This window comes from Brienomyrus brachyistius, chromosome 12 (genome assembly GCF_023856365.1).
Source record: "Brienomyrus brachyistius isolate T26 chromosome 12, BBRACH_0.4, whole genome shotgun sequence".
Lineage (NCBI taxonomy): Eukaryota > Metazoa > Chordata > Actinopteri > Osteoglossiformes > Mormyridae > Brienomyrus > Brienomyrus brachyistius.
In genome coordinates this window covers 39,255-54,981 of record NC_064544.1, presented here as the reverse complement: position 1 = coordinate 54,981, position 15,727 = coordinate 39,255, and the positions used below count along the sequence as shown (strand labels likewise).

General features: G+C 41.8%; 1 protein-coding gene across 1 annotated transcript in view; it reads right to left on the bottom strand.

The window, feature by feature from the left end:
• Positions 1-269: 269 nt before the first annotated feature.
• LOC125705191 (gamma-aminobutyric acid receptor subunit alpha-2) overlaps positions 270-15,727 on the bottom strand; it is a gene marked incomplete at its 5' end in the record, with an annotated part of 45,736 nt that continues 30,278 nt past the window's right edge. The window contains 2 exons of the mRNA XM_048971632.1: positions 270-2,900; positions 10,098-10,300. Coding sequence (XP_048827589.1) covers positions 2,595-2,900; positions 10,098-10,300 — 509 coding nt within the window. The remainder of the gene's footprint in view (positions 2,901-10,097; positions 10,301-15,727) is intronic.

Here is a 15,727-nt window from a genome sequence, read left to right as displayed (position 1 = left end):
GCCCTGCACATTGCCTGGGGACCGTGAGACATTTACGAATACACAGCTGGAGACCTGCTGGGAACAAGGCGGCAGCTCCAGTGGCAGATACCTTCGTGCGACTCTGACGCATAGCCGTGCTGTAAACCCCTCTGAGGATTAGCCGCCTTGTGGGCAAAATCTGGCCAAAGCAAACAGAGGGAGACGCGCGGGGTGCGTGACTCAGAATGAAACACAGTATGTGAGCCGGTTCAGCACATAAACCTTTATTAAGCTATTGAGCCTGAAGATTTCAAAGGAAAAGGAGTCAGAGGATATAACAAGGCTTATAAAACATAACCTGACCAGGCTTTGATAAGACACCAGGTGGAATAAATTCAGAGACCCTCACGCCTTACAGTAAACATCTGTTTAGGTATTTCAATAATAATAATAATATATGAAAACATAAAAGTAATGTGTTTTACAGAGGAGGTGACCGTCCATTACTCTCTTTTGCTGCGGTATTTGAAAACGGTATGTATTCTTAAAGCAAAAAGTGAGATTTGAGCTCAGAACTACTGCAAAACCTGCACTCTCTTCCCCCAACGAACATTATACACTTTACAACTAAATTAAGTATAATTAACTAGATTAATAATACTAGTAAGAATTTGTTTAGGTTTTTTTTTTTTTCCTTTTTCAAGCACAAATTTCGCACTGATTTTAAAACTTGAATAAATTTAGACTCAAGTGAATTTATTAAGAATTGTACAAGTTGTTCAATAATAATAAATAATAATAATATGGCGCACCAAAGCAGGTAATATTACGTGTGATTTTGCAGGTGTTTGAAGGTTTTCTGGGATCATAGGTATCATAGAGTGAACTAACTGCATTTACAATCCAACAGGCAACGGATACAATCCAAACTCGGTGTTTTTTTATTGCTTAAGCATACAATGCATAATCTTGACCACGGCACAATCCTTTTGAGTACTGGAAGAAAGAGAATATGTAGAGCGTATGGAGACGTCAACTTTCTCGTTCTCGAATAGCATCCCGGCGAAAACATTCCAGACCTCAGCTTCAAAATCCCGATTAGCAAAAAAATAACATATATATACATTTATATATGTTGTGAATTTTGGCTGTAGTGTGAACTGGGAGCAGTATATATGGAATAGAGAAATTCCAACAGCGATATTACCATGCAAAGCACTAGAGATAGTTACAAGAAAATAACTGATTTTTAAAGCAAGAATAGAAACAAACTTTTCCGATTCAGTTGTTCTCTTTGCTCATTTCAATACCATTTTTAGATTAAATTAAACTGTGCACCAATCAATTCTCTTCACCAACCATGTATTAAATTACTGTACACTACTGTAACGATTCCCACTAAACTACATGTTTACTTACAATAGAAATGTTTATGACAAATAGTTTTTTCCATGTTCAGGTCAACATACAACTTGTAAAATATGTTGAAATAAACAAACAAAAATAAACAAACAAACACGCAGACAAACACATAAATGGTAACAATAAAATAAATAATCAACAAACAAAAAAAACTTGTGATTTTGTGCCAGTCCTTAAAATGTAAAACATAACTAATATGTTCATTAGAGATGCACAGCATAGTACATCGAAATTCAACAGGGCTTTTCTCCTCTTAAATCGTTACAAGTACTGGAAAAATAGTCACCTGGTAAACAGAAAATAAGCAGAAAACCCTTCCCTGCAGTGTTAGTCTGGCTATGTAAATGCGACACGTGTGTCATGTAAACATTGCACACATGTTAAGTGGGTAAACCGCGAAAGTAAAAGCATTGCCATTTATCCTAATACACATATCATTGCTAATTTTAGAAATCTTATGTAAAATGGCAAATGGACTCCTATAGGACAATAAAGAACTCGTTGCATGCCTAATATATAACATAATCTTGGGGGGAAAAAAACGTTATATGGCTAAAATATAACAAATGCACAAAAATGTATAAATTTCAACAATCAATACCTTCAAACTGATTCTTACCAAGAAGTAAATAAGATCAAATGTATCACTCAAAATAGGTTTTCTTGATAACGCTATGAAACAGTTTAAATTGAAGCACTTGTAGGTGTTTGGTCCTTTACGAGTTCCCTAGCATAACATAAAATTGTGTCCTGCAAAGGCTTTTGTTTAAAAACAATAAATAAATACATAAATAAGTAAACTGTTTACAGTACAGTGATCTTTTTTTCCCAATACCTACTTAAAACTACTGTAATTTAAAAAGATTTAAACAACAGCTTGACATTTTTTAAATAGCTTCTGATGCAGGGAATATTCACATGACAAAAATATAAACATATTTAAAATAAAAACAAAACCCACTCAAAAACAAAAATCACCCAAAATGATACATGTGAAAATAAATAGATACATATTTACAGCCGTATATATATACTATGTCTTTTGAAAAGCACTGCTTCGGATAAAAGGTATAGAAAAACGAGAGAAATTATCCAACTCAATGGCTGCTTTACGCCAGTTTAACAAAGTACATAGTTTAGCAGTTACTGGTTGTATTTGGCTTGTCTTCAGTCCTATATTCAATGTATGTTAGACCACATTCCAGCCCCTTCTACTTCGAGGGGACCATATCTTTTATTACAGGTTCTCTGTTTAAGTAAGTGGCCCAGTAAACCAGATTGAAGCTGCCAAAGAGGACAGGGAAGATTATTCTGGACATGCGGTCGATTTTGCTGACGCTGTTGAACGTCTTCTTGTTCTCTGCGGGCTTGGCGTCCGGCTTGGCCTTGTTAGGGTCGGCCGTAGCGCCTTTGGAGATGGTCGGAAGCACCGAGTCCTTGGTGATGTTGGGTGCGTAATTGGCCACTGCCACGGCATACGCATTGTTCTTCTTTATTATAGAAGCTTTCTCCTTTTTCTGCCAAGAAAACCAATCAGGGACTGTTTTTTTTTTCCTCACAAGTGTCCTTCCCCCTCCAACTGACAAATATTCCCCAAGCTTTGTTTTAACAATCGGTAACAAGATTATGGAAAGGGCAACAGATCGATTGGAATGTGCGACGAGTGGCTCAAGACTAGGATTTCCACCGCTGCGTTAAGAATGCCAGAACTACAAGAAGCCTTTGAACTTCTTAAGCTAACTTGCAAACTATGGGTTAAAACAAGTTCAATATGTATTGACAGGTGTGCTTAAGACCATGGGATTTAAGTCTTCACATTTAGCATATGGCTAATTGGCCAAATGCAAATGAAACAAAAAGAAGATCAGTTGCAAGCAGTTACGGGTAAGGAGAGCATGGTGTTTTACGTAGCTAAAATAATTCCTGGCTTTCCGCAAACATTGGACAGGACACCCTTTATCCCCCACAGCCTGAATTGAGGTTTTTCACAAATGTTTTCACTTTGTTATTCATTTACTTAAAGCAAAATGTTAAGGAGGCTAAAGTCAAACATGTTGAAGAGTAAACAACTAGCATGCAAGCCTTTTTTATGCAATCTGTTCAGGTTTGTCAGCACTCGCCAGATGCGGCATGCTGAGTTCCTCCACAACAAGTGCTGGGAGTTTTCTGCCCAAAACTGAGGTGGATAGTTCAGGCCCAAAAAGTAAAAAATCCAAACCAAATTTTTGTTTCCACCAACCAGTTGAGTATAAAGAGTCATAGTCACAGAGTATTCAACAGGTTTGTTGTAACAAAATCTTGGTCTAGACTTTTGCTTTCTGGACCTGTAATATCTACTTCTGGGTATCACAACAGCACGCTACACTCATTGCTTATGCAAGACCTGGTCCTAAGGTCCTACAGCTACCGAGCTCACAAGCCCAGTGTTGGACAAACATACTTAAGGTTCGGGTATTTCTTGCTCAATGAGATTATGACTTGAACTCTGTTTCAGTTACTAAACAGACTTGAGTCATACAGGGCACACTCACACCTACATTGCAAAATCTGAATGCTGTGGGTTCTCACTCACACCTACAGGCACAAGACAGGGAACAACACAGGATGGGGCACAAACCCATCACAGGGCACAGTCACACCTACAGGCACAAGGCAGGGAACAACCCAGGATGGGACACAAACCTATCAGGGGGCACAGTCACACCTACAGGCACAAAGCAGGGAACAACCCAGGATGGAGTACCAACCCATCACAGGGCACAGTCACACCTACAGGCACAAAGCAGGGAACAACCCAGGATGGAGTACCAACCCATCACAGGGCACAGTCACACCTACAGGCACAAGGCAGGGAACAACCCAGGATGGAGTACCAACCCATCACAGGGCACAGTCACACCTACAGGCACAAGGCAGGGAACAACCCAGGATGGGGTACCAACCCATCACAGGGCACACTCATACCTACAGGCACAAAGCAGGGAACAACCCAGGATGGAGTACCAACCTATCACAGGGCACAGTCACACCTACAGGCACAAGGCAGGGAACAACCCAGGATGGAGTACCAACCCATCACAGGACACATTCACACCTACAGGCACAAAGCAGGGAACAACCCAGGATGGGGCACCAACGCATCGCAGGGCACACTCACACCTACAGGCATAAAGCAGGGAACAGCCCAGGATGGAGTACCAACCCATAACAGGGCATATTCACACCTACAGGCACAAGGCAGGGAACAATCCAGGATGGGGCACCAACCCATCACAGGGCACACTCACACCTACAGGCACAAAGCAGGGAACAACCCAGGATGGGGCACCAACCCATCACAGGGCACAGTCACACCTACAGGCACAAAGCAGGGAACAACCCAGGATGGGGCACCAACTCATCACTGGGCACATTCACACCTACAGGCACAAAGCAGGGAACAACCCAGGATGGAGTACCAACCTATCACAGGGCACAGTCACACCTACAGGCACAAAGCAGGGAACAACCCAGGATGGGGCACCAACGCATCGCAGGGCACACTCACACCTACAGGCATAAAGCAGGGAACAGCCCAGGATGGGGTACCAACACATCGCAGGGCACATTCACACCTACAGGCACAAGGCAGGGAACAACCCAGGATGGGGCACCAACCCATCACAGGGCACACTCACACCTACAGGCACAAGGCAGGGAACAACCCAGGATGGGGCACCAACCCATCACAGGGCGCACACACACAACATTTGCACACACTCACACAACGTCTAACATTTAAAGCTGTCAGCTCACATCTGAGCGGATGCTGAATACAGTGGCGTTCAGGGTGAAATGGCCACTCGGTTGAAAGTTTCGTACTACGTCCTTGTGCAGCAGACATCTGACCGCCTGCATGTGTTCGGCACGGACGTTCGACAAATTTTTGATTGACTTAAAAATGGTTACAAGCTCAGTGTAACATTGTAAATAAGACCATCAATGGCTGTGACATTACTACTTATATTTTTGCTGAGATTTCAAAGCTAATGGCTTTATTTAAAAATAAAGAAATAAAAATGTCTGCATCAATTCCAATTCCTACTTCATGAGCTGTACAGAAAGGCTCTTTGTAGGATATAAAGGCAAACTTCAACTAAGTTATTCACATCCTCCACCACTACTTATAGTCCTTATATATCCTGATACGACTGGGAGGAAGCAAAAATGTGGACTGTCTGGCAGGGAGCTTGGAGGGATTAAAAACACAGAGCAACTATGGCCCCCAAGGGCTGGACTGGGAAACAGGGCTGTATACTATTACAGTTCTGCACTATACTCCTAGTATAGGAGTGCTTCATTATTGCAGTATAATAAATCTAACTTAAGTACTGATCCTGAGTATCTTCGGAGGCACAGGCACAAAGGAGAAAAAAACGCATCACAGGACAAATCTACTGTTCTAATTCATGCATTTAACAATTCAGTTTAGATTATATTATGAAGAATAACATCCATAAATCTAACATAAATGTTTATTCCAGTTGTTTGTCACAGAGAGTCTGGATCTATGTCAAGAAGCGCAGCATGTGGGACACTGTGGATGGGATGGCAGTTAATCACTGGGCATACACTCACACCCACAAAAACACGCTATAAGCAATTTAGAGATCCTGGTTTGTGTAAAGCCACTGGTGAGAGAGGGAGGAGGCTCTCGGGAGCCCTGCATACACAGAGCCAGAAGCAGGGTCCAAACACCGCAGGAAGAGCGAGGTTAGAGGACCAAGTCATTTGTGCCACTCAAGGTGCAAAACATCTGCTCCTTTATAGAAGCACGACATGCAAGTCAAGACCCCCTGGTGTTGAAACAAAAAACATTTTGACTTTCATGAAGCGCCCTACCACGGTAAGGGTTAAATAAACAGGTACAGAAAGCAGTCAGAGTCTATTCATCCATCCATTTTCCAAACTGCTTATACTACTGGGTCGCAGGGGGTTCGGAGCCTATCCTGGAAGCAATGGGCACGAGGCAGGGAACAACCCAGGATGGGGGGCCAGCCCATCGCAGGGCACACTCACACACCATTCACGCACACATGCACACCTACGGGCAATTTAGCAAGTCCGATCAGCCTCAGCATGTTTTTGGACTGTGGGGGGAAACCGGAGTACCCGGAGGAAACCTCGTGACGACATGGGGAGAACATGCAAACTCCACACACATGTGACCCAGGCGGAGACTCGAACCCAGGTCCCAGAGGCGTGAGGCAACAGTGCTAACCACTGCACCGCGAGTCTAGAATGTTTAATTATATACCGATGAAGTGGGAGTTGGATTAAAGCATAAATTATTAATCCGGCAAATATATTTTGTATCAATAATGGGGAGCTGACAAATATTTCATCCAGCTAAACTAAACCTGACAGCTATCGTTAATGCAGTCTGCAACATATTTTGGTTTTGTTTTGATGCAAGGAAAATTACATACATTAAAAAATAATTAAAATAAAATATCCCTATTCACTGGCCACATACGAAGCACTACAATGGGCCTATTCTTTACTCAAATTTACCGGAAGCATAGTTAAAATACCCACAATATATATTTCCTGTCCCACATGAATGACAAATGTCGGTAAATTGATAAACTATCAATGCAGAAATTCCAATTTCATCACTAAACTTCACATAACTATTTCGTACCTCTGTCCTTGCAAAAGCAAGACACGTTAGATACCTTTTAAATGTCTGGTTTGGTGACGATTCAATTAATTTCGTGATTAGTCACAAATAAGGCACATCTGGTGCGCAAAGGGCATCTTGAGTTACGCTGTTTTAACTTTAAAGTCGCAACTTGCCAGTGAACTTTCATCCGCGGGTAAAGCAGATACCGCTGCGTTTCCCTCGCATTCCGTCCCAGGATAAGCGACAGAAAATAAGCCGCAATAAACAGAGATATGATGGAAGGCGATATGCGAGCGGGGAACTGCACGAGGGAAAATGTGTGATTCACTCCCCCAGTGCAATGACTAATACACGTTAATTGCTTACTGCTACAAGGACAAACAACTAAATTGCCATTTGAAGGGTGTGTTACGGCTGCCGCTGTTTTAACTGAAGGGTCGCTGATCGACCCTCCGGTTGCAGTTTCTCTCTCTGTAAATGCGATCGCGAACATAAAATCACCACACAGTGCAACACAGTGTGTGTGTGTGTCTATATATATATATATATATATATGTATATATATATATATATATATATATATATATATATATATATATATATATATATATATATATATTGAAAACCAAGCATTAAATAGAAGACAAAACATGTATTAAATGGGAATGTCAATCAGCAAATGAAAAATTAACGCATCGGCCCAATTCTAAAATCCGTAAATTGAATGTGCATAAAATATAAATGCATGGCTAAGATATGTGCCGTAAAAATTTCGGTATGATTCTTCTCAGACTAAGGAGACACGTTGTTGATATGTCAACAATGACCTGACGATTTTTTTTTTAGTTTTAAATTACCTGCCATTTAAAACAGTGAATAAGCAGTAAATAAAAATATAACGTAAAACAAAAGTCATAAAACAACGGAATCTTCTCACACCATGGGAAATATTACTGGTTTTATGGTATACGTTCAGCATTTAGTTCTGTCGAACAGGCTGTTTGTGCTGTAGGAGCGCTTTTCATATGCAGTGGCTATTTGTCAGCTCAGGGCTCTACTAGAGAGTTCTCAACTGCCCAGGGAGACCGGCTGTTAATTCCCTATCTGTACATTGTGAACAGAGAGGGTGGAAAAGGTGAAGATAGAGTAGAGAAGGAAAGACATGAAGGTGTGGAGGTTTTTAGCCATGGTAAATGCGATAGAGATACTGTTCTGCAAATTACTCATAATTGCTTGGGTCAGTGTTTCTCAAACCAGTCGTCAGGGACTCGCAGTATGTCCACATTTTTTGCTTTACTGGGAGCTGGGAGGGAGAAAAAGGTGGAGCCTGTGGGTCCCTGAGTTCTGGATTGGGAAACGCTAGCAATTGGCATATTCTCTCTTCTGTTATTCACTTAAATAAACAAGGTATGGTAATAAAAGTTTGTAAAACAGGTGTGTTACTAGATCCTAAAAGTACAAAAAATCACATGATTACAATAAAGAAGCGAAATACCGCATGTGAGTTTGCATAAAAAGGAAACGCTCCCTTTATATCATCTCTTAGGTAGTCTGTATACAGATACAAGGTAGTCTATACATCTGTTAGTCTACATACAGATGTAAAGTAGCCTATACACATCTGTTAGGTAGTCTAGAGATGTAAAGTAGTCTATATACAGCTTTTAGTAGTCTATAATCTATATATATAGTCTATGCTCACTTTTCAAAAGATAACACAGAACATGACTTAATGGTGTTCTGCAGCTGGAGAAACCTTACGGAGCTGAAACGCTGAAAAATTAAACTGTCATGTAATACTGCATTTTTCCTTTGTCTGTTTTTGAATGACTTTGAACTTATCTCTCCCCAGAGACAACGGCACCTCTGCCGTACAGCTCCCGCTGATTTATTCCCAAGGCGTGCTTCTTCTCTCATCCTGTCATCTTCTTTTATCTGTCCCCTTTCATCCCTCCCCGTAGCTCCACGTGACGGCAGTTAAGGCACGGCTCTGCCGGATGAGGTCAATGCACTGAGTCACATGAGGGAGCCACAGTATGTATCAGTTCTGGTGAAAAAGTTGGACCTTATTTAGAAGGTTTGTGTACAGCTTTGTGCAGCCAGTGTATCTACCTCTGCATTTTACTGTACACAAGACTGAAGAACTTTACGGAAATGGCTGTGTTTTGAATTACTACAGATTGGTTCAACCAGTACAACAGCCCTAGGTTAGTATGCATAGAACGGTACATTTCGTTTTCCTGTGACATTACCGGGGAAAGAACCCATCTTACTTTCTTTACTCTGTAGGTCTGTTTTGTCAAGAGGGGTCACTATAAGATTTACATTCAAAGGGGCCAGCATGGTGTCTGTGTTTGGTTAGTACTGTTACACTATCTCACATCTCTAGGGCTGTGGCTGAATCCTGCCTTCAGCTCGTGGTATTTAGAATAAACAGGTTCCCTTCATATTTGTGCATGAATTCTCTAGGTACCTCTGCTTTCCTCCCACTGTCCAAAAAGTACAGCTCCGCAAACTCTGACTCCAAAACGCCCACGGTGAGAGTGTGCCCTGCGATGGACCAGCATCCCATCCAGGGTGTCCCCTGCCTCCTGCCCTTGCCTTCTGAGATAGACTACAGACTCACCAAAACTCTTTAAAATACAGAATTAGAATTTTGCGTAGGCAGTTCAGGTACAGAAATGAAAAGCTCCAGACCAAGATATTGATTCAACCAACCAGTTGAGTTCTCTGTGACTGTGGCTCTTTATACTCAACTGGTAGGTTAAAACAAAATCTTGGTCTGGATTTTTTACTTTCTTAATTATACTGACTGCTTTTTTTGCAACACAGTATGTCAGACTCAATGACCAGGGATCCTACAAATCATGCTAGTGAAGCACATGAACAAAAATATCGCAAAGGGTGTAGATCTCTCAGGATCTAGATGGCACAAATACCTGGGGAAAGTTGACTTACACAGAAAGTGCAAACACAAGCGCCCCACAGAGGTCATAGGGGGAACTGCAGGAGACTTCCAGCCATGGCAGGCATGCAAGACAGACCTCACCTTGTCATTCACGACACTCTTCCCATCCCAGGCCCAGCCACGCTTGGTGAAGTAATTGACGGTGGCGAACTCGATCAGAGCCGAGAAGACGAAGGCATAGCAGACAGCGATGAACCAGTCCATAGCGGTGGCGTAGGCCACTTTGGGCAGAGAGTTGCGGGCGCTGATGCTGAGAGTGGTCATGGTCAGCACGGTGGTCACGCCTACGAATGTGGACAGACACATGAGCAGAGAATGTCACCTTAGCCCAAACACAAGAACCAAGATGGAGTTATCAGCTATATAGACACATCACGGTACTCATTTTCCTGTCAGAGGTGGAGCACTTCTCTGCAAATTACTCACAGTGCTTGTCTCAGGACAAATTTTGACTCGTTTCATAGAAAGATTAGAATCTTTATTGTCATTGCAAATAAAGCAACAAAATCTCATTTAGCAACAATCCAGCCATGTTTAGCTAGAGCTAATATTTAATAACACTGGAGCGAGCAAAGTGAAAACTCTGTTTAATGGTGAACAAAATGAAAATGTTAGTAGTTAAGCATCAGAAAGTCATACTTCATACTGACACATTTCATCATGGAATAAAAGCAGAGCGTGTTTCTTCTCCAGGCTACAGACTGACTTTGAGCAGCATCTGTCTTACTGCACAACCAGAGGAGCTATGAGGGCCTCCACTATGACGTTTTCGGGAATCCTTCTCCCCCCCCCAAGTCCTAGAACCCTCGTTTCAGGATTACACAGCCTGGTTTGGGACACTGTGAGCTGATGGTCTTGACTCCTGAATCCACCGCTGGCACTGTTGGATAGTAGAACCTCATCTCCTTCACGGTTCAGTGAACCAACCCATCCCGCGCCAGTTAAACATTCGACAATCTCCCCATTGAGGACGGAGTGCTCCACACACAAAGGATGCGGTGGAATTTCCGGTCCCGCTATTTTAGATATTATAATTCTCTATCCATATTTCCCACCGTCGTATCATTCTTAGCAGCACTACGATGGTCACATGCTAAAACACGCCAGTGCAAATGGGCGATATCGATATAAGTCTGACATGACAAAAATGTGAAAAATACAAATCAATAAAACATTCTGGTAAAGAATGTCAGCTTGTCCCGAAAAAATAAAACATTGTAGAAGATCAGCCTGATTTTCTGACTGAAGCAGTACAAACCTCAGCATCGCGAGTGATCTTCAAGAGCGATCATTCTCTGTCGCTAAGCAAACATGCGGTCTCCTATTGGCAAATGTATTTTCATTAACCAGTCAGCCCAATTAACTCACCTTACACATAAATCACTAAAGCGCATACCTACGTTTTCCCAGTTCCGAAGTGAGACCATCATCCATTCCCTGACTGCTTATCTTGGTTCAGTTCATGGGGACAAATAAAACAGTCAAGCAAAAATACTGAGGTGCCAGACTTCTCTGCCTCTCTATCCTTTTTGAGGAATAGCAGCTTGTGTTGTCAGCTGACCTCAGGGGCTGAGATCCTGCAGTGTTTGTGCTACAAGAAAGCACCTTTCAGTGTGATCCTATGGAGGAGCTGACACGCAGGCCTCGGCTGTAAAGTCACACAAAGGGAAGTGTGGACACTTAGGCAGCAGGAATATATTTGTGAGCACCTTCGGAAATAATCATTCTCAGCTTTCATTCATGGCACATGTCAGAATCGGAAAGCCTGTTACAAAAGAGCTCATTGAACCCTGTAGCGAATGCTTAGGGCTCGTAGTGAGTATGTTTAAGGATATAGTCAGAGTATTTTTTTGGCCACAATCATACTATGCTTAGGGCACATGCAGAGTATGCTTAGGGCACATTTAGAGTATGCTTAGGGCATGTGCAGAGTATGCTTAGGGCACATTCAGAGTATACTTAGGGTACATGAAGAGTATGCTTAGGGCACATGCAGAGTATGCTTAGGGTACATGCAGAGTATGCTTAGGGCACATGCAGAGTATGCTTAGGGCACATGCAGAGTATACTTGGGGTACATTCAATATACGCATATGGCACACTCAGAGTGTTCATACGTGCACTGAAGTCCCATCCCAGCACTGTGATGGCCACAGCCTGTACATACTTTCCTGCATTTATATCTGTCTCTATAGATTTGAAGATTCAAAGGTTTTATTGTTTATTGTCATTGTGACCTTCAGAGCCAATGCAATCACAGACATGAAGCAAATAATATATACAAGAGGATCTCCGATTCTCTTTTTTTTACACAAACACACACACACACACACACACACACACACACGCATATACATATATATGTTATACACCAAAAGTGTCCTTTTATGTTGTGTTTCTGCCTGCTGTCCTGTAATCAACGTTATGGCTTTTCTATTTGCATATGCAATAGCCAAACTTAAACTTTATTGTCCATCTGCTAAAAAATATATATGACTAATTTGTGGCAGGCAATTAAGCATGCCCTAAATTATGAGAGTAATTATAATGATCATGACTGTGTGTCAAAATGAAAAACAAGGGGGAAAATGGACTGATTATATTTAATAAATTGACCAGCCACAATGTCATTTAGGCTCTGCTTAAAACTAACCCAAAAATGAAGGAGACGTTAAAAAGTCCTGACGTACATGATTAACATTCATGACTTGCTATTTAGAATAAATTTAATAAACTCCGTCATGTTTGTGTTATTAAAACACTGCCATATTCTTTTCCTGTTGAACATTTGTTTATTTCCAAAATACGATTACATTTAATGTGAAAGTACATTAAACCCAATAATTTAAACGGTACATAATGACAGAAATATGTGTATCTACCTATCTAGTGTTATTGTTTCATAGCAGCAAATAGCTCTAGAAATAGCAAAAGTGTCCAAAATCCTACACACAATGTGCCTGCATTCTGGCCGTTAAAACGTTTGGCGCATTCGATGAGGATGGAGAAGGGGCCAGCAGGCGCGAATCGATTGCCCATTGTGGATGTGATTTGTTTGCCAGATGAAATGCAAACCCAAATGATTCCATTCATTCAGAAGCAGTGGTCTATTAACGGTAAGTATGGGGGAAACTTCAGACAAAAATAAATAACATGGGTAATATGGTAAAACACAACCTCGGCTTCCAGGAGTCGTTGACTGTGTCGCGTTTCGTAAATGTCGACTCCATTCAGAGACATTTCCATTTGAACGATGCTAAATTATCCCGACTAAATACATTCTTCTATCTCTGTCTCAGTCATGTTTCTGCTTTTAACTTCTGCATTTAAGCGTCCTGGCTTTCACCTACGATTCACCCGACCACCTCTCTCTCGCTCCTCCCCGTCTGAGGACCATACGTGTCTTTCTGGAGAGTGGCTGGCATGTTCTCCACTTGAGAAAAGAGTGACCCAGGTGGAAAGGGTCAGTGCTGGGATTTTTTCTAACGATTCAGCGAGACAGACCATAGTCTCCTCCCATGGGCCATCTCACAACTGAACTCTGTAACCCAAGAAGGACATATCTCAATTAAACAGTACAGTAATGCGTGCAATAAGCTACGATAATGGTCGCTTGACACTCCTGCACTTTTATGTCGTTTATGTCTTTTTGATTCATCTCTTTCATAGTTTGTCTACCTGAATATACGTTATGGGCTGATCATCATTTATAAAAGCGTGATGAAAAGCGCTGGAAGATAACAGTAAGATGGCACCAGATACACAAACTGCTGCCCACGGATCCCTCGCCGAAAACATTTCGAGTGTGTCTCTGGGCTTCAGCTGAAGGGCCCCGTCTGTAATTTGTACTTAATGGACGGGCTTCGATTCAATTTAAACCTTTGACGAGATTTTTCTCTGCCACGGAAATGATATGAGGTGGATCAATTTGCACTGTTCATTATGAACTACATTATTATGGATTTTTAATACAAATACCAGCATTGTCTGGGACCACATGAATCAGGTGTAACCTCCGTTAGTCCTTCTGAGATGAAGACGGGTGAGAAGAAACATTTATTGACATCCTGTATAATGTAAGTGTATCTAATTGCTTATGCAAGGACAAGGAGGATGTTTGGAGTGGATCCATTGATCCATATGGGAGGCAATTCGGCTACGACATTAACTGTTGCTGACATACAGATTGATTTTGCTCGGACAGTGGCCTCAATATACTGCTCTCCATAATGGCATCAGTCCAAAGTATTATTATGCTAATCATCATCATCATTATTATTGATATGGCAGTAAAAAGCTGGTAATATCAGATGGGATTATTACAAAATCCTGCAACCCTGACCAGGCCAGAGGATGGATGGATGGATTATTACAAAAAATGTAACAGTATTGCATTAGAAAAACATATAAGATACACTTATAACATAAAAGCTTCCATCCACCCATCCATCTCATAATTATTTATTATAATCAGGAATATGAGGGCTAATAGTGAGGGTGGAGGCACCCTGTCAAAAGCAGCATAGGGCATAATGCTAGTGTACGGGATGGTGTCCAAATAAGTATATTTCACATACATATGTGTGTGTGTGTGTGTGTGTGTGTGACGCGAGGGGGGGTGGAGAGAATCTAATTATAATTAAGGTATGTCCAACTTTATAAAAATATACCTGCCTTAACTGCATTGGAATGCCTTGACTATACTTGCAGCAGTATTCCTGCCGTGAGCACACACTGGGGAGGGTACAAATGCTCTAATGGTTGAGCACACACTGGAGAGGGTACAAATGCTCTAATGGTTGAGCACACACTGGGGAGGGTACAAATGCTCTAATGGATGAGCACACACTGGGGAGGGTACAAATGCTTTAATGGATGAGCACACACTGGGGAGGGTACAAATGCTCTAATGGTTGAGCACACACTGGGGAGGGTACAAATGCTCTAATGGTTGAGCACACACTGGGGAGGGTACAAATGCTCTAATGGTTGAGCACACACTGGGGAGGGTACAAATGCTCTAATGGGTGAGCACACACTGGGGAGGGTACAAATGCTCTAATGGGTGAGCACACACTGGGGAGGGTACAAATGCTCTAATGGATGAGCACACACTGGGGAGAGTACAAATGCTCTAATGGTTGATTACACAATGGGGAGGGTACAAATGCTCTAATGGGTGAGCACACACTGGGGAGGGTACAAATGCTCTAATGGGTGAGCACACACTGGGGAGGGTACAAATGCTCTAATACGTGAGCACACACTGGGGAGGGTACAAATGCTCTGATGGATGAGTGTGCAGTAAAAAGCAAATAAACTTCCTGACGTGACTCTTGGGTACATGATGTTAGAAGCGTCCGTGTCAGTGCCTGCACTGAGCCTGTGGCAAATATAGCCACTCTGACAGCTGGAGCAGCTGAGAGACACTCAAAAGCAAAAATAGTCGCAAAATGATATAAATCTGTAATATCAACAAGATCAAAGCGGGACAAATCACCTATTTTTCCTTTGAACTATTTAGAATAGAATGGTCTTAATCAAATCTTTGGTTTACCAACATATACATATGCCAAGAAATGGCTTTTAATTAAAGTCTTGTTTTCAAAGGCCTGGAAATCTGTTCCATTCTGGCAGGACTCCTAAAATAGCATTTTTGAAGTTGTGTTAATCTTAATTATAAGTAAGTTGAACAGCATCACTTGTCTCAT